The sequence below is a fragment of the Lepus europaeus genome, chromosome X, assembly GCF_033115175.1.
Source record: "Lepus europaeus isolate LE1 chromosome X, mLepTim1.pri, whole genome shotgun sequence".
NCBI lineage: Eukaryota > Metazoa > Chordata > Mammalia > Lagomorpha > Leporidae > Lepus > Lepus europaeus.
This window is the reverse complement of record NC_084850.1, coordinates 126,750,146-126,778,077: the sequence shown is the minus strand read 5'-3', so window position 1 is coordinate 126,778,077 and position 27,932 is coordinate 126,750,146. Positions and strand designations below refer to the sequence as shown.

The window sequence follows — 27,932 nt, the reverse complement described above, 5'->3', positions numbered from 1 at the left end:
GGCGATTAAGGATGGACGACAGTGATCAGGGCGTGCTGTTCCGCAGGGAAGCAGTTGAGTCTAATTACTTGGTGTAAAATAGCAGGGAGTGCGTTGTGCCCAACCTACTCTCTTTGCCTTTCTTACTTGCTGCCTGACAGAGGTTGTCTCTCTGTTTTTTCTCCCTCCCCTCAGTTCGACTGGCTGGGCTACATCAAGAAGGTCATCGATACCCGACTCTACCCTCACCTGAAAGACATCGGTCCCTCTGAGAACCTGGTGGTTCGCGTTCCCCAGTACTTTAAAGATTTGTTCAGGATATTAGGCTCGGAGAGGAAGAAGTAAGAACTCACACGTGAATTTTAGTGCCTTTTGTTTTTTCCTTTGAATCATAATGATCTCTCTTCTTGGCTCCTTTGAAAAATTGTTTTTAAAGAAAGTTACATTCCAAGAGTCATAGAGAAAATAATGGTACCCTTTGTGACACATTGGCCTAAACTGTTGTCTGGCGGTGATTTAATTGCTGTGATGACAGCAAACACGCAATGATTTTACCTCTTATTTCTGGTCTTTCTCTGTACTGTTCTCTCTGAGTCTACATTGTTTACTGGTTTTGGGAACCAGTTATATAATGATTTTATTTTTTAAAGACTTCTGTAAACATCTTTTTTCTCCAGTTAATTCTTGGTCCTTTGCTTCCTTTTTTCCTGGTTTCACTGTAGCCAGTAAGTCACTTTTGGCAAGAACCCAAAGTGCCTGTGTTGAAAGGACAAACAACTACTTTAAGAGCTATAGATAAATTACACTGATGAAGCAAGTTTAGGATCTCTCAGGGTTTTATTATGTTAATGAATGTTTTAGAATTTGTTGCTTTGCTAGTTTATTACTACCAAGAAAAGAAATCCTAAAAATGCCCAAGAGAGTTTTACATGTTCATTCAGATTTGACTACAGCAAGGTCAGCTGGGTTACAGAACCAATTCACTAAGCTAATTGTTAGGCCACGATGAGACATCTTGTCTTCTTGTATGGACTCAGACAAGTCTATTGTCAGGAGTTACATAAAGAAAAATAAAATAAGGTATCTACAGTAGTCCTAGGAGTAAAATGTAGCATCCACCCCCACCTGTGGAGACACACAGACCCCTGTGAAGAGTCACTGCTCTTTTTAAGAGATCTTCTGATGATAAAAGTACTCCATGCCCTTGGAAGAAAATAAAGACATGGGAGAAAATAAACAGTGCATTCTGTTGTGGTGATGCAGCAGGTTAAGCTGTTTCCTGCAATGCTGGCATCCAGTATGAGTGCTAGTTCAAGTCCCAGCTGTTCCACTGCTGAGTCACCTCTCTGCTCATGCACCTAGGAAGGCAGCAGAGGATAGCCAAGTGCTTGGGCCCCTGCCATCCATGCGGGAGACCCAGATGGAGTTCTAGGTTCCTGGTTTTGGCCTTGACCATGTTCCGGCTCTCTCTTTGTCTCTCCCTCTTTCTCTTCCTTTCAAGTAAATAAATAAATATTTAAAGAAAACACTTTAGAATTCTGCCATTTAGAGATAAGTAGTGGTTCTTTGAAAAAAATTTTTAAAAATATTTATTTATTTGAAAGACAGACACGCACACACACACAGAGGTCTTTCTTCTACTCATTCATTCCCCAAATGGCTGCAATAGCTGGAGCTGGGCCAATCCAAAGCTAGGAGCCAGGAGCTTCTTCCAGGTTTCCCACATGGGTGCAGGGGACCCAAGCAGTTAGCCTATTTTCCGCTGCTTTTCCAGGCACATTAGCAGGGAGCTGGATTGGAAGTGGAACAGCCAAACTCGAACCTGCACCCATATAGGGTGTCAGCACTGCAGGTGGTGGCTTTATCTGCTATACCACAGCGCCAGCCCCATCTTTGAAAAATTTTTAAATGAAAATTGAATCTAAAGGTAGGTAAGTGTAACATATATCAGGATCTTAAAAAAATTCATGGGAAATGTGTGTCATGAAGGAACTACCTATGGATTTCAGAAATTTTTTGCGTCAAATAAATTAGTCTTAAATTTCTTTTTTGTTTATTTGAAAGACAGAGTTATAGAGACAGAGACACACACAGAGGGATAGGGGGAGAGACAGAGCTGGTTCACTCCCCAAATGGTCATGATGACAAGGGCTGTGCCAGTCTGAAGCCAGGAACCCAGAACTCTTTCTGGGTCTCCCACATGTGTGCACGGGCTCAAGCACTTGGGCCAACTTCAACTGCTTTCCCAAGCCATGAGCAGGGAGCTGGATCATGAGTGGCACAACTAAGACACAAAGTGGTGCCCATGTGGGATATCAGAGTCACAGGCATTAGCTAAACCTGCTATACCACAATGTCGGCCCCAAGAAACTCATCTTTTAGTTTCATTTTCTCATGACCTTTGCAATATACCTCATGTATGTGTGGTAGAGCCTTGCTATTGGAACTGTGCTTCATGGACTGGTAATGCCAACAGCATCACCTTGGGCCCTTATTAAGAATATAGATTCCAAGGCTCTGCTCTGTAGACTGATAGAGATGGGCAAGTCCAAGTCCACAAAATTTGAATTTTAAAGAAGCATCATAGGAACCTCTTAGGACTAGCCTTTTGAGGGGGGAAGATTACTACATTAGAAAATTTCTTTGTAAGTATTTTGTAGCTCTAAAATACTATAAAAATATAATATGATTTTTCTACTTATATGCTGTTGAGTTACTGAATACACTTAAAATTTTGGTAGTAATTTCCATTGAAAGGTAGCAGTTGCCATGTTAGATAATCATTCCATAGCAACTAGTGAGTCAGTTTCTTCTAGGGACTATGTTATCCTCAGTTATAAAATATTAGGTACTTTTGGAAATTGTATTTTACTTCTACAAAGGCCTAATTTGTGACCAGGAGATAGATTGGGTCTTGGTTTATTGTATTAGAAAAATCAACTCTGTGGTGATGATTTGACTGTAGAATTGTAGGCCCTTTAATAATTTCAGGGAACAGGAAAAACCACGATTGGTGGGATTTTAGTCTGGTAACTGAAAGTGTAGACAAATGTAAACATAGCGAACACCAAGGGAAGAAATTAGAACAATTACCTGCAGATATCATGCACATATATAACTTGAGTTAAAAATCAAGACAAAATGGAGTATCTCTTGTGTGGTGTTACCCCTCAATAACCAAGTCATCAAAAGCAATTTGTGTCTGGTGTATTCTTGTGTGATTTCAGGCCACTGCGTGCATCTTGAGAAGACAGATACCCTTCTATTTGTACACCACAGGCAGGTTCTACATTGCTCATCGTGTGTGATCCTCACTCCTGTAGTAGGACAATGCTACTTGAGGGAAGGTCCTCTTGGGTTCCTAGAGTTTACATATTAGGACATGCCAAGTGCTTGAACAGGCACCTCTAAACTCTCATTGGCTTGAAAAATAAAAATCATGTCTTCTGCTCATGGAACAGCCCAACATGCATGCCCCTCGAAGTCAACTTTCTTCCAAATACCAACTCAGGAATGCAGGCCCCCTCCATCATGTGGCTCTGCCCTCCTCTAGGTTTTTGGCATCCTCTCCATTTAGCTGGTGGATGGGAAAAGAGAGCATGGGAGATCGTGTGGATTTATGTGGGAAGGCCTAGAAGTGGCATATATCACTTTGACCCATATGGAAAATTTATGAAAACATGTTAGTAAGCCCAATAGCTTTTCTGTAGAATATAAGGTGTTAAGAGTACCAATGTTTACATTTAGACACATTTATCTCATCTGCCTTTACCCAATTTACATTTAGCAGTAACATCTGGATGAGTGAAGATGCTGATATTAGACCATACCTTTATCTGTATTAAGGTCAAAATTGCATTCATATGGGATTCTACTTTTATAAAACTCTAACTATAAATTGGTGACATTAAACCAGAGACTGCAAAATCCACCTTAGGGACTATAACGAGTTACCTATTACCCATTGCTGTTTCATGGAGTACTGATTTCCCATTGCTATATCATCAGAAACCTGTTAAAACAAATTGCAAAATAAGTCTGGCAAGTTATTGTTTACCATTATGCTAGGTTTAATGGGAGAGGGCATCCATCAGAGCAGATGGGCGCCCCTCCTGAGATTCCTAAGGAGAATCTGATAGGTGATAGAATAAAGGGCAATTATGGAAAAGGAAATATGTCCGGAAATAGTAATTAACCCGGTGAGCCTGCTGGTTTGAAGGGCCTGTAGTCTTGATCATTATTTCACGTAGGTTGAGAGAGATTTGGGTGTAGAATTTCTGAAATTTCTTTCAGGGCTTTATGGCCCTTTGGTGCAGGGCAGAATAGATGCCAAAGTGGCCAGGTTAAAAGAGAGGGAGGGGCAGAATGGAGGAGGAAGGTTTAGGACGAGAGAGAGGCAGTTTTTGCTGTTAACCCAGAGCTAAATGAAATGCCTAGGAAATGCTTGCTAATGGGACCAGGAAATTGAGTTTGTAGGAAATGAGGAGACCTGCCAAAGTCAGCTTGACATTCAGTTACAAGGCGGGACAAAACTTGATTTGCAATCCTTTGTCCTGTCTGGCTTGCTCTAGATAGAAAAGAGCCATCAGAAGGGTGGGATTGGTGACTTGTTTACAGTAAACTGAGTTCAAAAGGATCCCTTGCTATTCTTATGGTAAAATTGGATCTGGAGGGGGAAGAGTGAAGACCAGTTGGAGGACCAGGGCTGGAGGGTTGATTGCTTCTCCTGGAGGAGGGTGTTAGGATCATAGATAAGGCAGGGGGTGTAGACTTGGACAAGGGCTGGTTCTATGATGGGGGCGAGCAGGAGCTTAGATTTCCCATACATTGAGTGAGATGATGATGAGAGCCGGAGTTTTGGCTTTTTAGCGAGAGCCTTGGAAGTTAAGAGTTTGAGTCGGAGGACATGAGCAGAGATAGAAGGCTTAGACATAGGAAATCTCCTTCCACTTTTCCGAATGCTCACAGAAGTGGTAGAGATCCCAATAATGTTGGGGTTAAATGTGCCATTAAGCAGCCATTTAGATGGGTTGTCAAGGTAGGAGACAATTGGGAGGAGGATCAGATGGAACATGGGACAAAGCTCCCATGGCGACCTGTAGAGTTGGGCTGGTGGAAATCAGGCGTCCCTGAGATCACAGCCATCCGATGGGAGGATATGGGAACAGAGTATGGGTCGTCACCCATGCACCCACTAGAGCCCAGGGCATAGCCCTTAGAAGGGAAACAGGGGATTGAGCCGTCACCCACACCTGCTGTTACCCAGACAGAGTCCATAGAGGTACGAGGCTGTAGTTGTGTTGCCTGGTACTGAAATTGGAGAAGACCCCCTAAAATCTACACTTAAATGTGGCCCCTTAAAGTTCCCTAGAAATGCTATCCGGGGTGCCACATATACTACTGAAATTTGGGGTGCTTTACGATTTCACCACGGGCTTATTACTAAATCCCTGATATTAATAAGCCCAAGAGGGTACTTGCCTAATATTTAGAGAAGAATTCTAAATACCGGCACAGATAAACGAGGCAGCATGGTACGTTTTAAGCTTTTATTTAGGGAGAAAGATGCATAGGAGAGTGAGAGCTTTATTTGAGAGATGAATAGGGGTTCATACCAAGCACCAGGAACCAACCAAGTGGAAGAGCATCTAGGTCAGGAAGCCTAGAACACAGGGCCTTCGGGAGGCCAGGGAAGAAGAGAGGGCCGGACCACACTCTGGCCCAGCTTTTAACCCACTTCCAAAGGGGAGTGGTTAATTAACCTGATTGGTTGGTGGGCACCCAGGTGTGGCCAGGAAGGGGAATGAGGCCACACAGGGGCGTGGCAAAGGCATCAGGTAGGGGCATGAGGTCACACAGGGGCATGGCGAAGGCGTGGTCTTCCAGTTGACAAATCTGATCAATTTTAACCTGTATGCCTGCCTACTTCAGTACCAGGACTTCAGGGTGAAGTCCCGTAGAACCACAACCCATAGAGAGTCGCAATGAGAGGATCCTCCACCTGCCCCACTTGACCTCAAGAATTTTGGAGGGCTGATGTTTTGATGGAGATCTCAGAGTGTTCAGTGACAGAGAAGGAGGTCCAGGGGTGAGTTTTGTGGCTGGCAGAAGTCCAGGATCCCGAGGCAGCTCCCATCCCCAAGGGGACAACAGGTTCGAAGGGAGAGCCTGGTTCCAGGTTTTAGCACCAATGAAAGATCATAAAAAACATGCCAAACACTGGAGTAAGGGAAAAGGTTTATTGTTGGGTGGGGGAAACCTGACAGGCTGCCTCCCTGTGCATGAAAGACCAGCAAAGGCTTCTTTTTTTTTCTTTTTTTTTTTTGACAGAGTGGATAGTGAGAGAGAGAGAGAGAGAGAGAGAGAGAGAGAGAGAGGTCTTCCTTTTGCCATTGGTTCACCCTCCAATGGCTGCTGCAGCCGGCACATCGCGCTGATCCAAAGCCAGGAGCCAGGTGCTTCTCCTGGTCTCCCACGCGGGTGCAGGGCCCAAGGACTTGGGCCATCCTCCACTGCCTTCCCGGGCCATAGCAGAGAGCTGGCCTGGAAGAGGGGCAACCGGGACAGAATCTGGCGCCCCAGCTGGGACTAGAACCTGGTGTGCCGGCCCCGCAAGGCCGAGGATTAGCCTATTGAACCACGGTGCCGGCCTAGCAAAGGCTTCTTGTAAAAAATCTTCCAAGTCAGAGGATTCAGGAAAAGGATTTCATATTGCACTCTTAGTAGTGGGTTCTCTTCCTCTATTTTATTTATTGCCATTTGGGGAAATTATCATACTGCTGAAAGTGCTTTGGGGACCAAAAAAAATTATGATGTGTTATTTTCCAAGACTGTTGCTGTTGCTGAGTTGGATTTTTTTTTTTATATATATATCTGATCATTAGGTGGCAGTGATTCAGTCATTATGGTTGTGGCTGTTCCTGGCGTGATGATATTAGCACTCCAAAGCTGTGCTCCATAGCATCCTGTCAGCTTATTTATAGCACAGTGGAGCATCAGTGCGATTGTCACCCTGTGTGTTTCCTAGCACTCCATCTTCCAGAGCTCAGATCTCTTGTTGTTATGCTATCATCTTGGTAATTCCTTGGCCAAGAAAGCTTAACTATTGTCTTTTTATACTCACAGATATCTGCAAATTATCTTTCTTGGAATGTTTTGGAATCTCTGTGACTGGTCAAGAAATCTTAGCTGAATTTGAGGTTCTCTTTGATCCCTATGTGGTGTGAAAGAGTGCAGTGGTTTCAGAGTTAGACACATTCGCCTTTGGTCTAGCCCTCAATGCTCACTGCAGTGGTTCGCTTATTTGGCCACACATTGGACTTAGTGGGGGTAGATTTTTTTTTAAGATTGATTTATTTGAAAGGCAGAGTTACAGAGAGAAAGAGGGAGGTCTTCCATCCGCTAGTTCGCTCTCCAGGTGGCCACAACAGAGCTGCACCGATCTGAAGCCAGGAGCCAGGAGCTTCTTCTGGGTCTCCCATGTAGGTGCAGGGGCCCAAGGACTTGGACCATCTTCCATTACTTTCCCAGGCCATAGCAGAGAGCTGGAGCAGCTGGGACATGATCTGGTGCCCGTATGGGATGCCGGCACTGCATCGGCTCTGGGAGTAGATTTAAAACCAATATTTATGCTAAGTCTCATCCTAGTGATTGTGATTTAATTGGTTGGTTGGGGCATTTGGGCTTTTAAAAACAACCACAGGTGATTGTAGCAGTTGAAACTCTTCTATGTGATGAGTTTCTTAATGGTTATGAGCCTCAAGTTTCCTTATACATAAAATGGGTATAGTAACATCTCTCCTATAGCAGTGCTGTGAGGATCATAAGATAATGTAAGATTCTTACGTGGACTGATTTCAGAGGATCCAGACAGGCCCTTGCTCCTGAAACTCCAATATAATTCTGCCACATTGCGTCTTCAATTGTGGGACGCAGTTGTGGGACCTTCATTGTGTCCCATCCTAACTTCCTGGTTGATCTGGCTCATCACCACCCTTTGAGGGAGTATCTTTGGGCTTTGTGGAATCACATCTGCTGGTGATTGACCCCTTTAATTTGCACCTGTGGATCCAGCACAGCTTGCCCACATGACAAGCAGTGTTTTGTGTTAGGGTCATGTGTAACTCCAGAACTTCATTGCTGTCGAGGTGTCCCCGGTGTGGCTGGCCTTTCTCCCCACTGCCTTGAGTGATGATCCTGCTCACCTTCCGCTCCAACATGCAGGCCTCTTCCTCCGTTATTTAGAGTTCATGTTCCTATTCTACACACCAGAATTGTCTTTTTCTTTTCTTTTTTTTAAAGACATTTTTTTTTTTGACAGGCAGAGTGGACAGTGAGAGAGAGACAGAGAGAAAGGTCTTCCTTTTGCTGTTGGTTCACCCTCCAATGGCCGCCGCGGTAGCGCGCTGCGGCCGGCGCACCGCACTGATCCGATGGCAGGAGCCAGGTGCTTATCCTGGTCTCCCATGGGGTGCAGGGCCCAAGCACTTGGGCCGTCCTCCACTGCACTCCCTGGCCACAGCAGAGAGCTGGCCTGGAAGAGGGACGACCGGGACAGGATCGGTGCCCTGACCGGGACTAGAACCCGGTGTGCCGGCGCCGCAAGGCGGAGGATTAGCCTAGTGAGCCGCGGCGCCAGCTAAGAATTGTCTTTTTCTTAAAAAGATTTATTTATTTATTTGAAAGGCAGAGTTACAGAGAAACAGGGGAAGAGACAAAGGTCTTCTATTTGCTCATTCACAGGGTTGCGTCAGGCTGAAGCCAGGAGCTTCTTCCTGGTCTCCCACATGGGTACAGGGACCTAAGCACTTGGGCCATCCTCCACTGCTTTCACACACTATTAGCAAGGAGCTGGATCCGAAGTGGAGCAGCTAGGAATGGAAACAGTGACCATATGGGATACTGTAGTAGGAGGTGGCAGCTTTACCCACCACAACGCTATGCCACAGTGCTGGCCCCCACCACACCAAAGCCTTCTAACCTTAAGGCATAGCTCAAACCCTGTCCTCCTTGCAGAGCCTACCCTTTTGAAGTGTGTTGTCCTTTCAATAGAGAATCGGGCACCCATTTTTCAATGCTGCGGTCTGCGGAATAATGACTAACACACTTGCCTTATCACTCCTGCTCAGTGCTTCAGGTGATCGGAGAGTAGATATTTCTCACCTTTCCATCTACCCAGCTCCTAGAACTATTAGTACATTTCTCAATGTTCAGGATGTGTTGAGTGAGTGAATGAAGAATCCCTTTTATACTTACATTCTGTCCTTTTAATATAAGCACAGTTATAGGAAGAAGCTGAAATATGAAGTCCTGTGTCCCTAACTAGACTTTAAGTTCTCTAACTGTGGGTGCTGGTTTCATAGTTCTTTATGTTCTGTATGGTATCTGCCACAATACTTGGCCAACATTAAATGCTCAGTGAGTATTTTGTCTTGTTTAGGAGTAGGAACATGAAAACAAAAGCTCTGAAGGAATGGCTAAAAACTGCATATTTATGATAATGACCTCAACAGAGCATAGCTAAGAGCTAGACTTAGCTGATGAGGGCAATGATCTCTGTGGAGGACTGGTGCATACCCCAGCAAGGGCCATTGGATCCAATAAGAAAATTCTGGAAACTTTTTTTTCAGATTTCAGAATAATTAAGCTTTACTGAATTCTGTATTATAGATGGTCATGGGCCTTCATTTGATCCATATGGCTCACATGAAGGGAGGCAGTGTCCTCCTCCTGGGTTTATTTTCATTTGCTATAATCAAAGGGGTCTCGAGCCATTTGTAGACAGCTGTAGATGTATGAATTTTATTACCTAATTTATCTAGTTTATGTGTCTCACAACATGGACAAGTGCCTTAAAAAATTCTTGTAGAGAAATAGGAATTGAAGCTGTTACTGATAATATAAGCGCAAGTAACTGGGAAGAAACTGGCAGGAGTGATCCTTCCCTCCTGCTAGTATGCCATCTTGGCTAACCAGATGACAAGGACAAAACAGTGTTGGTCTAACAAAATCTGATAAGGATAGGTCAAAAATTTCTGAAATAGCCAAGAAGACTATATGCAATGTGGATTTACAGCCACTTTTCTTTTTGTGTTGTTCTAATCCTATGTGGATAATATATCTTAAGGGATAAACCTAATGGTGTTTGAAAATATTTTTATTTGTTTTATTTGTATTTCATCTTTTGAAATTTTAATTCTCTAGTTATTAAAATATTATTTCTATATTAGTCTGTAACTATATCTATATAAATTTAAATAAACATCATATATTGGGATATATACTGAAAAATATTTTATTGGTAGGAGTGCTCATCCACTATGTTAGAGCACCATGCAAATAACAGTGTGAGTTGTTCATAATGGGCTGGTTAGCGTCATCACGTTACACTGCTCTCACATTTCTAGCTGACCCAAGAGCCATCTCAGGAATGTGTGTTATTAATCACCATGGTAATGGCACAACTGGGAGGACATAGGTCATTAAAAATTCATCAGTATTGGGTTAGAAATTAACTCAGATCACACATCATTCTGAAGTCAGGGTACTTTTTGCTTATAGAAAAAGGCAACCTTTGCAATGTAACAAATTTTTAAAAATATGTATCATAAGTATTACATGAACATATGGGGTCATATGTATATTTGGAAGTAGATGGCAACAACAAAATCCTGGGAATTCTTTGTCAAACATTTTGTGATTTATTTTAACCTGATACCATTCCTGTGAGTTAGGGATCATCCTCATTGTATAACAAGGAAAGATTAAATCAGAGGGCTTAAGTGACTTGCCCAAACATCCATGCTTAGCAAGTGTAGAACTGGGGTGCAAATTTAGGGAATTGTTATTAGCCAATAATTTGCTGTTACCCTCCAAAGGCAGAGAATGCATATAGCATCAAGTTACCTTAGAATTTGAAGGCATTCACAATTTTTCAGATATGGAAGGCTGAGCAACAGTGGATTCTATTCTCTAAGAGTGAAATCAAAATGTTTATCCTGAGGCCTGGGGCTGGAATCTTCATTTCGTCTATCTATAGCAGGTGGTGAAAGGCTAGCCAATTTTGGTTGCACTTGTTGACATTGAATCATCTTATGTCATTTCTCCAGCAGTGCTGCATTTTTGTTTGAGCAAGAGATCCCTCCCTGGCTCTTTGCCAAGAGTTTTTCCAACGATATTCTGCAGAGCATCAGATAGCAACCTAAAATACAATAAATGTTCATTTCTCTCTGTTAACAGGACCATTGCCAACTATTTGGTATGGAGAATGGTTTATTCCAGAATTCCAAACCTCAGCAGGCGTTTTCAGTATAGGTGGCTGGAATTCTCACGGGTAAGTTGAAGAAGATTGCAGTGTTACATCACTGGATAACTTTACATGCTGGAACAGTCTATATATTAACTGATTTAATAAAAGAAAATCATCTTTAAGGATTGGAAGGAGCTTTATAGCCCAAGCTCTATTTTTATTTGGTATTTTTCCTTTTTATTCAGGTGTAACTTACATACAGTAATCTATACTCAAGTTCTACTTTGTTGGGGTGTATAAATGTATTTAGGGCAATACTTGGCACTATCAGATGGTTTTTACTTTCTCGTTCTTATAAAATTATTCCCATTTTTTCCCAGTGATTTTAACAAGGTCATTATAAGTATAGTCTTCATATTTCTTAGCGCTATATTTGTCACTGTGTTTTCATTTTTTATTTCTCGAACAGAGAATGATTTTATGTATTTGTGAGGTATAATTTGATGTTTTGGTCTATGTATACATTATAGAAATATTTAGTCAAGCTAATTAGCATACCTATCACCTTGAGAAGGTAAAAAAATCTTTTCAGCAATTTTGACATATGTATTATTGTTGACTTTGGTCACCAGGAACTTACATACAAATATTATATGATTTCATTTATATGTGGAATATAAAAAGGTTGACGTCATGGAAACCGACAACAGAAAGGTGGTTACAAAAGGCAAAGAGGTTGATGCGGATGGAGAAAGGGCAGCTGCTGATCAAGGGTACACTGTTTCCATTAGACTGAAGGAATGTATTTTGGTGACCTGTGTACTGCAGCTATCTTTTGTTCTCATTAGTCTGATTATTCAAGAAGTGTGTGCTAGATGTGTTAGGTGGGAAAGTTTCATTTTTAATTTGGGCATTAGAGTATTTGCTTTAACTTTATGTGGATCTTTCCTCTTTGAATCTATCCTAATTCGGCTAGGCCCAAGAGGCCCGCCACACTTTTGTCTCCTGTAGACCTCCATCATTGGTCTGAAGTACTTTCTTTGTCCTCCTCACCTAGCTCCTTGATCTTTCCTTCTCTCCCCTACCTTGTTTGCCTCTGGATTTACACAGGCAATCCTCTCATCTTTGTTTCTGCAGCTTATATCTGAGAAATTCTCCCAGCACTAGAGACCTTAAAGATGTTATAGCTTTTTTTTTAAAGATTTTATTTATTTATTTGAGAGGTAGAGTTACAGACAGTGAGAAGGAGAGACAGAAAGGTCTTCTATCCCCTGGTTCACTCCCCAAATGGCTACAACGTCCAGAGCTGTACCAGTCCAAAGTCAGAAGCCATGAGCTTCTTCCAGGTCTCCCACGTGGGTGCAGGGGCCCAAGGACTTGGGCCATGTTCTACTGTTTTCCCAGGTAATAGCAGAGAGCTGGATCAGAAGTGGAGCAGCTGGAACTTGAACTGGCGCCCATATGGGATGCCAGTGCTGCAGGCAGAAAAGGCTTAATCTACTGCGCCACAGTGCCGGCCCCTTGGCTTTTAAATAATATGTCTGCGTTTACTTTCTATAACAATTTAAAGTGAAGTGAGTATCAGATCTTCTAAGCCTCTACTTCATTCACAGAGGTTTTAGTTTATTTGAGAAATTTAGAAGTACAGAGATTCTTAGTAAGCCATTACTCTTAGATTATTTTGGATACATTTGACCCTCTAAAGTTGCTAGAATATGAAGTCACTTTATAGAGAACAACATAAAACCAACTGTGTATATTTAGGTCATATCAAAGGGTTAAGATAAAAACAAGTAGATTTGTGTGTGTGTGTGTGTGTATTTTTAACTCCTATGGCTCACATAAAAATGCGAGCCAGCTGCTTTCTACCCTTACTGTGAAGAGCCCGCATGAGAGGGACAGAAAGGTGTAAGAAGTAGCATGTGAAAATTTGAGGTTAGCTATAAGGGGATGTTTCTTGGGCAGGACGTGCTAAATATAATATTGTATTGCCAAAGAAGGGTGTAGGATCTCTTTCTGTAGAGGTTTTAAAAATAGATCCATCCCTTATCTCCGAGAGGGGTCATGTCACCAGAAAGCAGAAGAAAGATAGATGCGTTTCAGTGTTAATCCTGTTCACCCTGCTTGGACAGCCAGGGTCTCCTGTTGTGCAAGAGGCACTTCCGGTCCCCGTCCTCAGGGCTCCCTTGCTCACTGCCTGCCTATACCCTGAATCTCCGAGAGCAACTGAAACTGTATTTATTTCTCTGTTTCATTCCCATGAATAAACCTTTGAGCCTTCCAAGTCCTGCTTTGGAAGCTCCCCACTTGTTTATAAATGTTTTCTTGTAATGTATAATTGGGACAGATGGAAAAATGTTTACATCTGTATTTTGCCTGTTTACCAGTGTGTGCTTTGCTATGACACAATATAAATATGCTCCCTGGGTTATTCATGGCAAGCCATGTTATCCTGGTCTGCCTCGTTGGGCGTACTACGTAGAGAAAGGAAACCCTTCTGGTCAGGAACTTTGATCACCCTTTGATTCTAGATCTCTCATAGGGGAACTTCAGTTCTCCAGAGACATTTTTCCTCAGTAGACATGAAATACTGTCTGGACCCTTGAACAGCATCCTCTTATGTCCCTGGTGACTTCAGAAAAGCCATCATCATCTGGATCCTAGGTTTAATGGAAAAAATTGGAAGAGAAGAAGTATATTATTTTTCACTGTCAGAATATTTTCACTGAGTTTTAAATATAATTGGGGTGAAGCAGAGGTTTTTTTCTTCATGTGATTTTACCTTTGCCTCTGTCTGACATGTATATGGGTTGGGTGTGCAATGTTTTATAGACTATTTTCTTCAGGTTGTTTGGATTTTTTTAAATGATAGGTTTTATTCAAGGGAAGCTCATGTGCATCAATTATCTTCCACAGGTGATCCAGGGGACTACAACATTGCTGCCTCAGTGGGACAAATGTGTAAACTTTATTGAAAGTGCCCTGCCTTATGTTGTTGGGAAAATGTTTGTGGATGTGCACTTCCAAGAAGGCAAGAAGGAGATGGTAAGTGGTGCTCCCCAGATGTTGAAACATCATCTTGAGCTAGCCAGATGTTTCAAGCTTGTAGTCAGCAGGTCAATGGCAGCCTTCCACGAGGCAGAGCTCTATAGGTATTCTCTTTGGATTCTTTAACTATGTCAGTGAAATACAGGCAGAGGAAGGTCATTAAATGAGGGTAGGAATCTATGAACAGATATTGAAGGTTAGAGGAGAGGAGAGGTGGTGTGAAGTCACAATGCAGGGCAGTGGGAGAATGAATAAACTAAGTCTAAGTCTAGGTCTTGGTGAGGTTCAAGGTCATGAATTTAGAGAGGCTCATCACCGTGGGAACATGATCTGCTCTTTCCCTTTCAGCTGCACTGTGGGAGAGAGAGAGAGAGAGAGAGAGAGAGATAGATTGTGTGTGTGTGTGTTTAATTCTACCTTTATTGAGGCAAATTTGACAATTGAAAATTGTACATATTCAAAAGTGTACTGTATGATGATTTGATATACATTGTGAAATTATTACTGCAATTAGGTTAACACATTTATCTCCATACTTGTTTACCATTTGGGATGTATAGGTGGTGAGAACAGTTAAGATTTACCAAATTTCAAGTATATAACACATTATTAGTAACCATAGTCACCAGCCTGTATGGTAGATCCCCAGAACTTACTCATAACTGGAAGTTTGTACTCTTTGATTAGTATCTCTTATTTCCCCCTCAGCCCCTGGCAACTACAACTCTACTTCCTGCTTCTATGAATTCAACTTTTGTTTAGGTTCTACATATAAGTGAGATTATGCAGTATTTGTCTTTCAGTGTCTAGCTTACTTCATGTAGCAACATGTCTTGTATGTTTATCTATGTTGTCACAAAAGGCAGGATTTCCTTTTTTTTTTTTTTTTTTTGACAGGCAGAGTTAGACAGTGAGAGAGAGAGAGAGAGAGAGAAAAGTCTTCCTTCTGTTGGTTCACCCCCCAAATGGCTGCTACGGCCGGTGCGCTGCGCCGATCCGAAACCAGGAGCCAGGTGCTTCCTCCAGGTCTCCCATGTGGGTACAGGGCCCAAGCACTTGGGCCATCCTCCACTGCCTTCCTGGGCCACAGCAGAGAGCTGGACTGGAAGAGAATTTCCTTCTTTTTATAATATTTCGCTGTCTGTGTGTATACATATTTTCTTCATTCGTTCACTGATGAGACATTTAGGTTGATTAAGTAGCTTGACTATTGTGGATAATACTACAAAGAATATGGGAGTATAGATGTCTCTTCATTTCCTTTGGATATATAAGCAGTAGTGGGATGGCTGAATCATATTGGTAGTTCCTTTCTTAATTTTTAGAGGATCCTTGAGACTATTTTTTATAATGGCTGTGCCGGTTTATTTTCCCACGAAGAGTATACAAGTGTTCTGTCTTTTTTCCCATGTCCTCACCAACACTTGTTATCTCTTGATTTTTTTTATAATAACTATACTATCAGATGTAGGGTGATATTCTCTTATTTTTTGATTTGCATTTCCTGGCAATTAGTGATATCAAGCTCCTTTTCAGATCCTACTTGCTTTTTGCATATCTTTTTTGAAAAAATGTCTTTTCAGGTTCTTTGCCCATTTTTAAATCAGATTATTCATTTTTTCTATTGAGAGGGTGTATTTTGAATTAGAAATTTGGATTTAACCAATTGTGTTGTATGTGAATTTTGTTTTTCGTATATCCAGGCATGATTAACTAATAAATATTCCATGAAGTCAATCAGATATGAACATCAGAGCATCTTGGAGGCAGATGGGTAATAAACATTGAATTGAAAGGCAATGGCATAACATGTATGAACTCATGATGTTTCACATAGTTGGTGTTATGTAGCGTTACATAATACATCGTGTGTCTTGCACTGACGTTTCCTTTGGAAAACTATAAATATAAGTACATTTACCTGTATTTGTTTTTATTGCCATTGGGCACTTTAGGGGAATTTTCTGTGAAGTTTGAGGTGCTGTATCTGAACCTGAAGGTTCTCTTGCAAATAATTTCACTGAGGAATTAATGTCTGATTTTGAAATTAGTCAGTGCTTTCATTGTATCTTTTCCGTTGCATGTTGGTCTGAGTAAATGGGTGGAGAACTTAACAGCTGAGTGTAGTGGTAACATTATAAGCTCTGGGAAGAATATTAAAAACAATTAAGAAATGACAGAGGTTTTGTTTTTCATATACAGCACAAGTTGTTTTTGGCAGTAGAAGAATTTTAAATAATATGAAAAGTATGTGGATTAAATTTGTTTTTCTCAGTTTTGGTGCAAAAGTTCCTTTTTCATGTGTTGGGTGTGACCTTCTAAAATAAAGTTGATCTTGGCAGTTTCTACCCTTATTTTGATGTCCATGGGGTAGCTTGATAGTTGCACGGATACTGATCCCTTTTACATAATATTACTTGCCTCCCTTATTATGCTGAAGCTATTTGCCTCAGGGAATATATAAGTTGGAAACTTCTAAGAGAAATATCTGGCTTTTTATAACCTAGTTACAGGGCTCCCATCCAAGAACCACCTGGAGCCACTGATTTATTTGAAAAACATTCTGTATTATAAGCTACAACCCAAAGAAAAAAAACCAGAAAGATCCCCACTGGGGCAAATTCCAGGGTCTCTCACTCAGGCTAAAGGCTGCTGTTGTTTATTTACCAAAATAAGTTTGCTAAGCAAATGAATATGATCAGAAGGTTAAACCTCAGGTACTTGTCAAACTTAAATGGTACATGAATCACATGAGAATGTTCTTGTGAAAATGCAGTATCTTCCTGCATTTTATCAGTACCTTTCAGACTTGGATTCGGGGTAGGACCCAAGAATTTGCTTCACACTTTGAGCAGCAAGGCCTTTGCCTTGTTCCTTTGTCTCCTGTTACCACCAAAAAAACGAGCTCTGGTGATTCATGAGAGCAGGCCAGGCCTGCTGACTTCTGCAGTAACATTTCATTTTCTAAGACCTGTTGCATTAGTGCAACTAACTGCTTCAGTTTTCAGAGTATTGACGATTTCTGTGATTCAGATTGTTTTCAATGGACTATGCCAAATCTCGTGTGTGACCTGCAGGCTTGTTTATTTTTTTCTCCCTGGAATGTTTAATTTTCCTTTGAAAAGGGCTATCTGCCTGGATTAGGGCCGAGCCTTAACCCAGGTGGGATTATCTGCAAGCCTGCTACACTTGAGGGAAAGGACAGTGGCGTGAGAGTAGGGAGCCGCTGAGCTCTTTGGACAGTCGTTGTCTTTGTGGTCCAAAGAAGCTCAGTGTTATAGAACTCAGATACAAGGCAGATGCGTAATTTTAATTTTTTCTTGTAGCGGCACTAAAAAAAGTAAAAGGAAGTAGATGAAGTTAATTTTCATAATACATTTTGTTTACTTTAATCTATCTAAAATATTGTCATTTCAGTGCATAATTAATATGTTACTAATATGATGGCTTAGATGCTTTTGTTCATACTAAGCTTTGAAATCCCACATATAGCCTGTACTATAGCGTATCTCACTTTGGACTGGCCACTTTTCAAGTGTTCAGTTGCAGCGTGGCTACCATATTGGGCATTGCCAGGGTAAAGAATTAAAGAATCTCTTGGGCTCAGCATGGCAGGGCTCAGTCACTAGGAGAGAGGGTGCGAGTAACCAGGACTGCGAAGTTGGCGATGTTGGACAGTGGCTGATTGGGTTTCAAGCAAGGCTCTACTGTCAGAGAGGAAGGGCTCAAGCAATATGAAGAGGCCTGGCCTGGGAACAAGGGTGAGGGTTGGAGTTGAGGCACAAACTGGTGAGGAGCCTTCCCATTTTCTGGGATGCCTTCTTAGAGGAGGAAACATTCCAGACCGTCCTCTCCGGCAAGTGCTTGGGAGACGAACTTCTCCTTGACTCAGGGACTGCACGTGGTAAAATTGCCAAGTTGAAGATGTTCCGTGCCCATGGGATGTGAAGGACTGGGGCAAGTCAAACCCGCAAGTTCCAAGCTCAAGCAGTCTGACAGTCAATGAGTAACATTAAATAACATGCAGGAGGAAAGCTGATGGGATGCAAACAGAAGTCAGGACAAGTGTAATGATAATGGTAATTGCATTTGACTTTGTTGCCTGGGACACGCTAGTGGGGAACGGGAGTGAATGTGCTATCCAGAATTCAGATGACACTCATCTCTAGCCAATTATTTTCATGCAGACCTAGGTGTGCCACCTAGACTTCTGGTATTTATTTATTTATTTATTTATTTATTTATTTATTTATTTCGCAGGCAGAGTGGACAGTGAGAGAGAGAGAAAGAAAGGTCTTCCTTTGCTGTTGGTTCACCCTCCAATGGCTGCTGCGGCCGGTGCACTGCGGCCGGTGCACCGCGTTGATCCGAAGCCGGGAGCCAGGTGCTTCTCCTGGTCTCCCATGCGGGTGCAGGGCCCAAGCACTTGAGCCATCTTCCACTGCACTCCCGGGCCATAGCAGAGAGCTGGCCTGGAAGAGGGGCAACCGGGACAGAATCCGGTGCCCCGAATGGGACTAGAACCCCATGTGCTGGCACCACAAGGCGGAGATTAGCCTATTGAGCCACAGTGCCGGCCTACTATTTTGGTTTTCAAGAGTAGTCAGAAATAGAGATTTTCATATGAAATCTGTACATTAAAAACCTTGGGGCTGGCGTTGTGGCATAGCAGGTGAAGCCTCTGCCTGCAGAGTCAGCATCCCATATGGACGCTGGTTCGAGACCCAGCTCTTCTACTTCCCATCCAGGCTCCTGGTTTTGGCTTGACCCAGCCCTGGCTGTTGGGGTCATTTGGGGAGTGAGCCAGTGAATGGAAGATCTCTCTGTATCTCCTCTCTTTGTACCTCTGCCTTTCAAATAAATAAATAAATAAATAATCCTTGAAGAAATATTTTGGTCAATACCCTGAGAGCAAAACTAAATATATCCTGCGGAGGACATTTTGTGACTTTTATATTCACACGTCCTCCTTCCCTCCCCCTCTCTATCTCTATTGCCATCTCCAATCTTCAGAACCCCCAAATCATAACCTTATATGTCATAGAACTTAATTTTTTACTGTACTAACATGAAGATCATGTATTAGTATAATTGAAAAATATGTAAGATTAAGTCTGGCTTATGATGGCCAATCCCATATCTGAGTGCCTGGGTTCAAGTCCCACCTCTGTTTTCTATCCAGCTTCCTACTAATGCTCCTATGTGGCAGCAGACAATGGCCCAGGAACCTGGATTTCTGCCGCCTATGTGAGACACTCAGATGGAGATTCTGGCTCCTGTCTTAAGCCTCGCCCTGTCCTGGCTCTTGTGGGCATTTGGGAAGTGAATCAGCAGATAGAAGATCTCTCTCTTTCTCTTCTTCCTTCCCTCCTCCCTCTCTATCTGTCATGCCAGTTTTCAAGCAAATAAATAAAAGTTTTAAAATATATCATGTTAGCTGAGCATTTAAAAAGTAGCTTTTGTGGAATGTTATACATATGAAAGTAGGACTTCTGCAGAGAATTATGAGGTGTTGTCACGTAAGAGGAATGATGCTCTCGTCCTACTGTCACAAGTCCTAGTGCATATGTTCATGACTTCAGTGACAGGAGAGAGGGTGAGGTATGCGTGGGAAGGGTGTCTAAAATTGTCAGTTACTATTTTTCGTTCCTATTTAATTGTTCTTATTAATGCTAATTTGTATCTGTAATATGCAAGTAAATGCCCTAGATATAGATATCCACATCCATGGAGGTTAGGTGACAGTGCTAACAAAAGCCAGGAAGGGAAGGGATTGTGTGCCTGTGGGAGTAGTGTGCCTGTGATAGTTCGGACATCCTGGTTTTAAAATCTGGTGCTGGGCTGGCGCCGTAGCTTAACAGGCTAATCCTCTGCCTTGCGGCGCCAGCACACCAGGTTCTAGTCCCGGTTGGGGCGCCGGATTCTATCCCGGTTGCCCCTCTTCCAGGCCAGCTCTCTGCTATGGCCCGGGAGTGCAGTGGAGGATGGCCCAAGTCCTTGGGCCCTGCACCCCATGGGAGACCAGGAGAAGCACCTGGCTCCTGGCTTCGGATCAGCAAGACCCGCTGGCCGCAGCAGCCATTGGAGGGTGAACCAACGGCAAAAAGGAAGACCTTTCTCTCTGTCTCTCTCTCGCTATCCACTCTGTCAGAAAAAAAAAAAATCTGGTGCTGACAATGATAGCAGTAGTTAGGTTTTACCAAAGTGTAGCTAGGTGTCCAGGAGTCTTCTAAGTGCATTCTCTGTGTGAACTCATTTAATCCTCACAATGACTTGGGAAGTGCTGTTAGTGCCCCCATTTTTTAGATGAGGAAATTGAGGCTTAGAAAGTTTAAGTCAGGGCCAGTGCCGTGGTGCAGTAAGTTAATCCTCTGCCTGCGGCACTGGCATCCCATATGGGCACTGGTTCGAGTCCCGGGTGCTCCTCTTCCAATCCAGCTCTGAGCTGTGGCCTGAGAAAGCATTAGAAGACGGCCCAAGGCCTTGGGCCCCTGCACCCACGTGGGAGACCTGAAAGAAGCTCCTGGCTCCTGGCTTCAGATTGGCGCAGCGCTGGCCTTTGCGGCCAGTTGGGGAGTGAACCAATGGAAGGAAGACCTTTCTCTCTGTCTCTCCCTTTCACTGTCTGTAACTCTACCTCTAAAATAAATAAATAAATAAATAAAATATTTATATATGAAAAAAGTTTAAGTCAATTCCCTGAGTTATATGGTTTGAAAAAGGTTTTAGATGGGGTTCAGGCCCAGACAATTTAGCCTCAAGTCAGGGTTCCATGCCCTTGCTTCTCTCTGAAAAATACTTTGTCCTAATATTAAACTCTTATGTAAAAAACGTCACCCATCCCGTTTCTTAGGATTTTCAACGTAGGAAATAGTTAGAATAAGTTTTGCTTGTAATATTTCAGTATTTTGAAGATAAATACAGTGAAAATTCAATCAAATCCAATCAGTTGACATTGTATTTTTGTGTTTGTGTAATTCTTAGAAGAAAGAGGTAAACAATAAGAAACAAGCTTATGGCCGGCGCTGCAGCTCACTTGGCTAGTCCTCCACCTGTGGCGCCGGCACCCCAGGTTCTAGTCCCAGTTGAGGAGCCGGATTCTGTCCCAGTTGCTCCTCTTCAAGTCCAGCTTTCTGCTGTGGCCTGGGAGTGCAGTGGAGGATGGCCCAAGTGCTTGGGCCCTGCACCCTCATGGGAGACCATGAGAAGCACCTGGCTCCTGGCTTCGGATCTGCGCAGCATGCCGGCTGTAGTGGCCATTGGAGGGTGAACCAATGGAAAAGGAAGACCTTTCTCTCTGTCCCTCTCTCTCACTGTGTAACTCTGCCTGTCAAAAAAAAAAAAAAAAGAAGCTTATTATCAGAGATTTAATCTAAGGTGATTTTCAGGTGTATCTTTGGTTCAGTTTACACTTTGAGCTCAATTTCCAGTATTTTTTCTCTTTCTTTTAAAGATTTATTATAATTATATACTAAACTGATCTATATATAAAGAGAATTGAAAATGAATCTTGATGTGAATGGAAGGGGAGAAGGAGCGGGAAAGGGGAGGGTTGTGGGTGGGAGGGAAGTTATGGGAGAGGGGAAGCCATTGTAACCCATAAGCTGTACTTTGGAAATTTATATTCATTAAATAAAAGTTTAATAAATGAAAAAAATTATATGAAAGGCAGAGTTAGAGGGAGAGACACACAGAGAGAAATCTTCTATACACTGATTCACTCCCCAAATGGTCATGATAGTTGGCGCTTGGCCAGGCTGAAGCAAGGAGATTCTTCCAGGTCTCCCACATGGATGGCAGGGGCCCAAGCACTTGGGCCGCCTTCTGCTGCTTTCCCAGGTGCATTAGCAGGGAGCTGGATCAGAAATGGAACAGCCAGGACTTGAACTGGTGCCCATATGGAATGCCAGCACTGCAGATGGCAGCTTAACCCACTGTACCACAAGGCTGACCCCATAAAAGGTCTTTTTCCCTTAACTATGACATTTTCTAGAAAATTCAGTAAAGTTGGGGTTTGTATTCTAACATTTTGGCTGAGCCATATTCTTCTGTATTGAGGCATATTGTGTTTTATTTCATTGTAGATACTATATCCCCAAACTACTTACCTTTATTCAAGTAGTTTCATCCTGCCAGTAAAATTTTTGGTGCTCTGTTAAGTTTTCTGTGTTTTTTCATAGGATGAATTTTTTTAAAGAAAAAAATTATTTTGTCACTTAGCAAATAAAAATATTAAGGAAGACTTTATTGAGGACTATTTGCAATAGGAGTTAAATCTATTGCAATAGGGGAGGAAGACCAGGTGCAGTACCATATATAACAAAGACAGCTGGAAATTGTGGCCAGTGAGCAGAATGTGGGGTCAGTGGATGGAAAATTACTAACGGGAGACATTAAGGGTGGGTCAATTCCCAATCTAACTTAACAGGATTCTTGCTGAAGGTATTCCATGGTGATCAAGTCAAGGGTAGGGGATTACTTCTAAAGTGATGTAGCAGGATTCTTGCTAGAACTGGGCTGGACAGGCCCAGCCAGAACTGTATGGGGGTGGCAGGGGCAGGCAGGGAAGCAAACTGAAGCTTAGTTGAGAAGATGGCTTGGAGAGGAGCCTGACTAAGGTTTGCTCGAGGGGAGAGTCTCTGTCAGCCTTCAAATCAAAGCTAAAGTCAGTGGTCTCTTCCGTGTAAGATGAAGGTTAATCTAAGTAGAGCAGAGTAAATCTTTGACTACACTTTGGACTTAGACTTTATTGAGCTGGGTTGAGTGGTTAAGCTGCCAGTTAGGGTGCCTGCGTCCCACATCAAAGTACCTGGGTTCAGCTCTCAGCTGTGGCTCCTGACTCCTGCTTCCTGTTAATTCACATGCTGGGCAACTGTGGTGATGAGCCACATAATTGGGTTTCTGCCACCCCTGTGGGGGACCTGGATTGTTTCTGGTTTCCAGCTTTAGCGCCCCTCCTTGGCTGTTGCAGGTATTTGGTGGGGTTGAGCCAGCACCTAAGAGCTCTCTTTCTGTCTGTAGCTCTTTGTCTCTCTGTCAAATGAATAAAATTTAAAAATTTATTTACTATATAAGCAGGTTACTAATTCCTCCTGCACTCTTGTAACTTTTCCCCCTTTACAGTAAAGACATTGTTCGTGTCACCAAGTAATACCATAGATGCCCTAAATTATCTATCATTATTGTGAGCTGCTCTGTGAGTGAGCAATTCTGGTAGCAATTCTTGTGAACAGACTTCTCCTCCTTCCCGATCCTGCCGCAGCTGGTGTTATGGGCTTAAAAACCCACCCGGGTCCAATTGCTGTGGTGGAATTTGAACTTGCAACCTCTCTACACTAGGAGTTCGCCTCATTAGTGAGCTAAGATAATTGAATTGATGTGCTGCCATTAATATTCTTTACGTCCTCCAGTTCCCCTGCTCACCGTTTCTCTCAGTGGTTGAGTAAACGTTGATGGCAGAAGTCACTTGAAGGTCAGTGTCATGCATTATAGCATTGGCCTCATCCTGATGCTTTCTCTGTTCCTTGCAGATGCTGCCACTCAGGAGCATTGCTCTCAGTAAGGCCACTGTGCACATAAAGTTCTCTTCAATCATGCAAAAATAGGATATTCTTTCTGGCTTCCTAGGGTTTCAGTTTCTCTACTAAATGATACCAACTTTGATGATCAAGATAAGTTCTAGAGAAACTTTCTACCCAAATTAAGACAAACCAATATGATTTGGGTTTTAATGACATCTAGTTTTCTGCAAAGTTACATAGCCCAGCTCTTCTCTTACCAATTTGGTTCAATGAAGTAACCTGTGTGAGTCTGTTGTTGTATGTGTGAAGGGTGCACAAATTTCTGTTGCCACATTTTGTTGTTGTTACTACCTTAACGTTGGGTACCAATCCGTCGTGAAACCTCATTGGCATTGAGCAATAAGCAATTACTGCTGATGCATCTGGAGTCAGTGATGCATCCCTAGGCAGCACTGCTGATTGTGGCTGCGCTTGCTCCTAAGTTTTTGAGTTGGTTGATCTAAGTTGGCTTTGGCAGAGGTGGCTGGGATGACTGGGCTTTGCTCTGTATGTCTTACCTCCTTCAGCCGGCCAGCCTGAGCTTGTCTTCCTGGTGACGGCAGAGGTGCAAGTGAGCAAGGAGAACCCATGAAGCCTCCTGAGGCCCAGGCTCGGAACTGGCATAATGGCATGACTGCCGTTCTGCTGGCCAAGGCAAGTCACAAGACCAGCCCGGATTCACAGAGTAGGACAATCGAGTCTGCATTTTTAGTGAGAGGTTCTGCAAACGTCACAGCAAAGGATGTGGGTAAAAAAAGGGGGATAGATTAAAGCTATCACTGCCATGTATCACAAATAGGGATAAAAGTAGTACTGACCTCTTTGCTTTGTGGTGAGGAATAAATGAGATCATCCATGTAGGTAAGAGAACACAATACCTGGTGCATAGTAAGTGCCCATAAATGTTAGCTTCTGTTGTTACTGTGTGTCTTGGCTACCACGAATAGTAAAGGCAGGTTCATAACATCCAAGTGCTTCTGTAGACTGTGGCAACTCCTGCCACGTTTGAGATTGTCTTTTTCTAATCCATCTTAGTGAGAGTGAGGGAGGTGCCTGGGGAGGTTTGCTGTTTCTAGTCTCCTGTGCATGTTCAGTGTGGTAGTTTTCACTTGCAATAAAGATCCTTTTAATGCTGTTGTCCTGGCCACATTCCAGAACCTGCCCCATCACTTAACGCTAAGTCTGGCTCATAGGAGAGTCTCATGAAGCTGCTCAAGGAGCCAAATGTAATTTCTATAACAGCTCCAGGTTTCACAACTCTCTGCAGGCTAAATCTTGTTACAACAAATATCATCAGTCCCTAATCCTGACAGCTCATTTATGCAACCTTTGGGAAAATGACATACAGCAAAAGAAGTAATTTAGCTAGCTCATTGGGAATTATTTTGAAATGTGTGGACACTACTCTTGCCCTTGTCCTTGAGTGTGCTGCCACGATGATGACACATTTGGCCTACATTCCTTGTTTGTCGTGTACGTCTCTGGATAACAATGGATGGTGTTATCTTTGCCACATAGTATCAGCCGTAGTCTTGTGAAGCAGACCCTTTCAGATCTGTGGAATGTGAACATCCTGTACTGAAATTCAATTACTGAATTAAAGCATGCACACCTTCCAACAGGTGCCAATGTTGAAAGTGGCCAGGCACAGTTCCTTGCCTTCCAATAGCCAAAGCTGGCCCATTCTGAGGCTAGTTTAGACTTGCAAACATTATTCTGGTTTCTGATCCATTCCCTCTCAGAGTAGGACACTGGGAAACAGGAAAAGGTGGGTTATAAGATTTTTTAAAAATATTTATTTATTTGAAAGAGTTACACAGAGAGAGGAGAGGCGGGGGGGGGGGGTCTTCCATCCGATGGTTCACTCCCCAATTGGCCATAACGGTTGGAGCTGTGCTGATCTGAAGCCAGGAGCCAGGAGCTTCTTCTAGATCTCCCATGTGGGTGCAGAGACCCAAGGACTTGGGCCATCTTCTACTGCTTTCCCAGGCCATAGCAGAGAGCTGGATCGGAAGTGGAGCAGGTGGGACTCGAACCTGTGCTCGTATGGGATGCTGGCACTGCAGGCCGCAGCTTTACCCACTAAGCCACAGCACCAGTCCCCAAAGATATTTTAATATTATGTTTTACTATCTAAGCAAAAGAGAGAAAGGGAGAAGGAAGAAGGGTGGGAAAGATAGAGGGGAGAGAGGAAAGGAGGAGGAGGGGAATATCACTATGACCTTAGAATTGTATCTATAAATCAGATTGGATCTGTTAAAAACTAAGTAAAAATTAAATATATTTTGTTGATTTTATAACTTCTAAATATGTTAAAGAAAACTTCCTCTATGTTACAACTTTTAGTTAAGGAATTTTAAATATTTTACTTCTTCAAAAGAAACAACACACACACACACACACACCGATATTTTCCATCCACTGGTTCACTCCCCAGATGCCTGCAGTAGCTAGGGCTAGGCTAGGCTGAGGCCAGGAGCCAGACACTGAATCTGGCCTCCCATGTAGGTGGCAGGACCCCAGGTACTTGGGTCATCATCCACTTTATTAGCAGAGAGGTGTGTCAGAGCACAGAGTAGCCAAGACTCAAACCAAGCACTGTAATATAGGATATAGATGTCTCAAGTTAGAACCTAACCTACTGTGCCACCACACCTGACCTTGAACTTTTAAGAAATTTTACATTAAGATGGATATACACAGTGGTTTTTTTTGTTTGTTTTCTTTTTCAGAACTTTGTTAGTCTATTAATTATATCTACCAGATATGTAGTATATACTTTTTAAATCATTCTTAGTTGTCCTGGGCCAGGTTGACATCACCATTCTCAGAATGGACTAGGCTAACTTTCCAAGTCATTTGATTTCCACTAAAGTTGGTAATCTGTTGTAGGCCGCAGTCATTCCAGAGAAATTTGCTTTGAACCTTGCCCCCTAATATAAAGATGAATTTGTTACTCACGCATGAGCTCCATAGATGGATTCAGGCTTTGCATTACTGAATCAGAACATGTCTTCTTTTTAAAAATGATATTACATAAAAAGGAGACCATGTTGTTTTTTTTCCCCCTTTTCTCAACTTCCATATTATTAAATCTGGAAAATCGTACATCATCTATGAATGAGTTTGATATTATTTTGGGGATACCAAATATCAATGGAAAAGCAATTAAACATATACATGTATTGTTCTGATTATAAGCTTAACAGGAACTCAGAGAAGAGACTGAAAGTGTAGGTTTAAGTTTTAGGGGTTCATGGATATAGGTGAGTGTATTTGTAGGGTGTTTTTATTGCCAGAGCAAAACGGTAGGGGACACTACAACTGGTAGTGGGATTTACTGATCCTTCCTCCTGAAACCAATGTACACATATGTTCTTCAAATGCGCAATAGAATCATCGTGACCCATTTATAGAAAGCACAGCATTCCTACCTCCATGTGCAAGAGAATAGGTAAGGAGAGAGCCAAAGAGAAGGGAGGGAGGTAACTTATAGCTCACTAAAATAGAAGAAACAGATCTCCTCTTTGAACAGCCCTTAGTGGAAGGGTAATATGTGCATTCACACGCAGGTGTGCGTCACCAGTGTCCGGTGTCTCATGAAGACCACTATTGGTGGAATCCTGGGGTGAGAGAATGAAAAGCGATAACCTACTTTGAAATAACGCAGTTTGAGAAAAAAACTGTTCTTTGTTTACCCATAGACCAACCAAATGAACTGTATTTTCACAGTGTAGATCCATAAAATCCAAAATAAATAGATGCTTAGTAAATTGCTGCTTTGTTTGGAGTGCCCTTACTCTGAATATTGCAGATTTTACAGTAATAACAGTAGAGTAAAATTTTACGTGTTAGATTTTGATCTTTGACGCTAAAGAATTATTTTCTCTGGGTAACTTAACCTTATGACTTCCACTTTAAGTGATTTCTATTAATGTTACATGCTGGCTATTTGGGGTGTTAGGTCAAGGTTTCGTAGAGAAAGGCTATTTGTCTCTGTTTTTTCTTATTTTAAAATGATCGCAGGCTTTTGCTGCCTCCAGGAACATGACTGAAGGCAATGTTGTTATGTGATGCTGTGGAGTAGTCTAAAGATA

The 27,932-nt window shown here is 42.5% G+C and overlaps 1 protein-coding gene across 1 annotated transcript in view; it reads left to right on the top strand.

Annotated features, from left to right (window-relative positions):
- The window catches only part of PHEX (phosphate regulating endopeptidase X-linked), a 223,848-nt gene that overhangs the window by 59,259 nt on the left and 136,657 nt on the right, over positions 1–27,932 (top strand). The window contains exons 9-11 of the mRNA XM_062183402.1: positions 175–320; positions 11,218–11,311; positions 14,144–14,272. Coding sequence (XP_062039386.1) covers positions 175–320; positions 11,218–11,311; positions 14,144–14,272 — 369 coding nt within the window. The remainder of the gene's footprint in view (positions 1–174; positions 321–11,217; positions 11,312–14,143; positions 14,273–27,932) is intronic.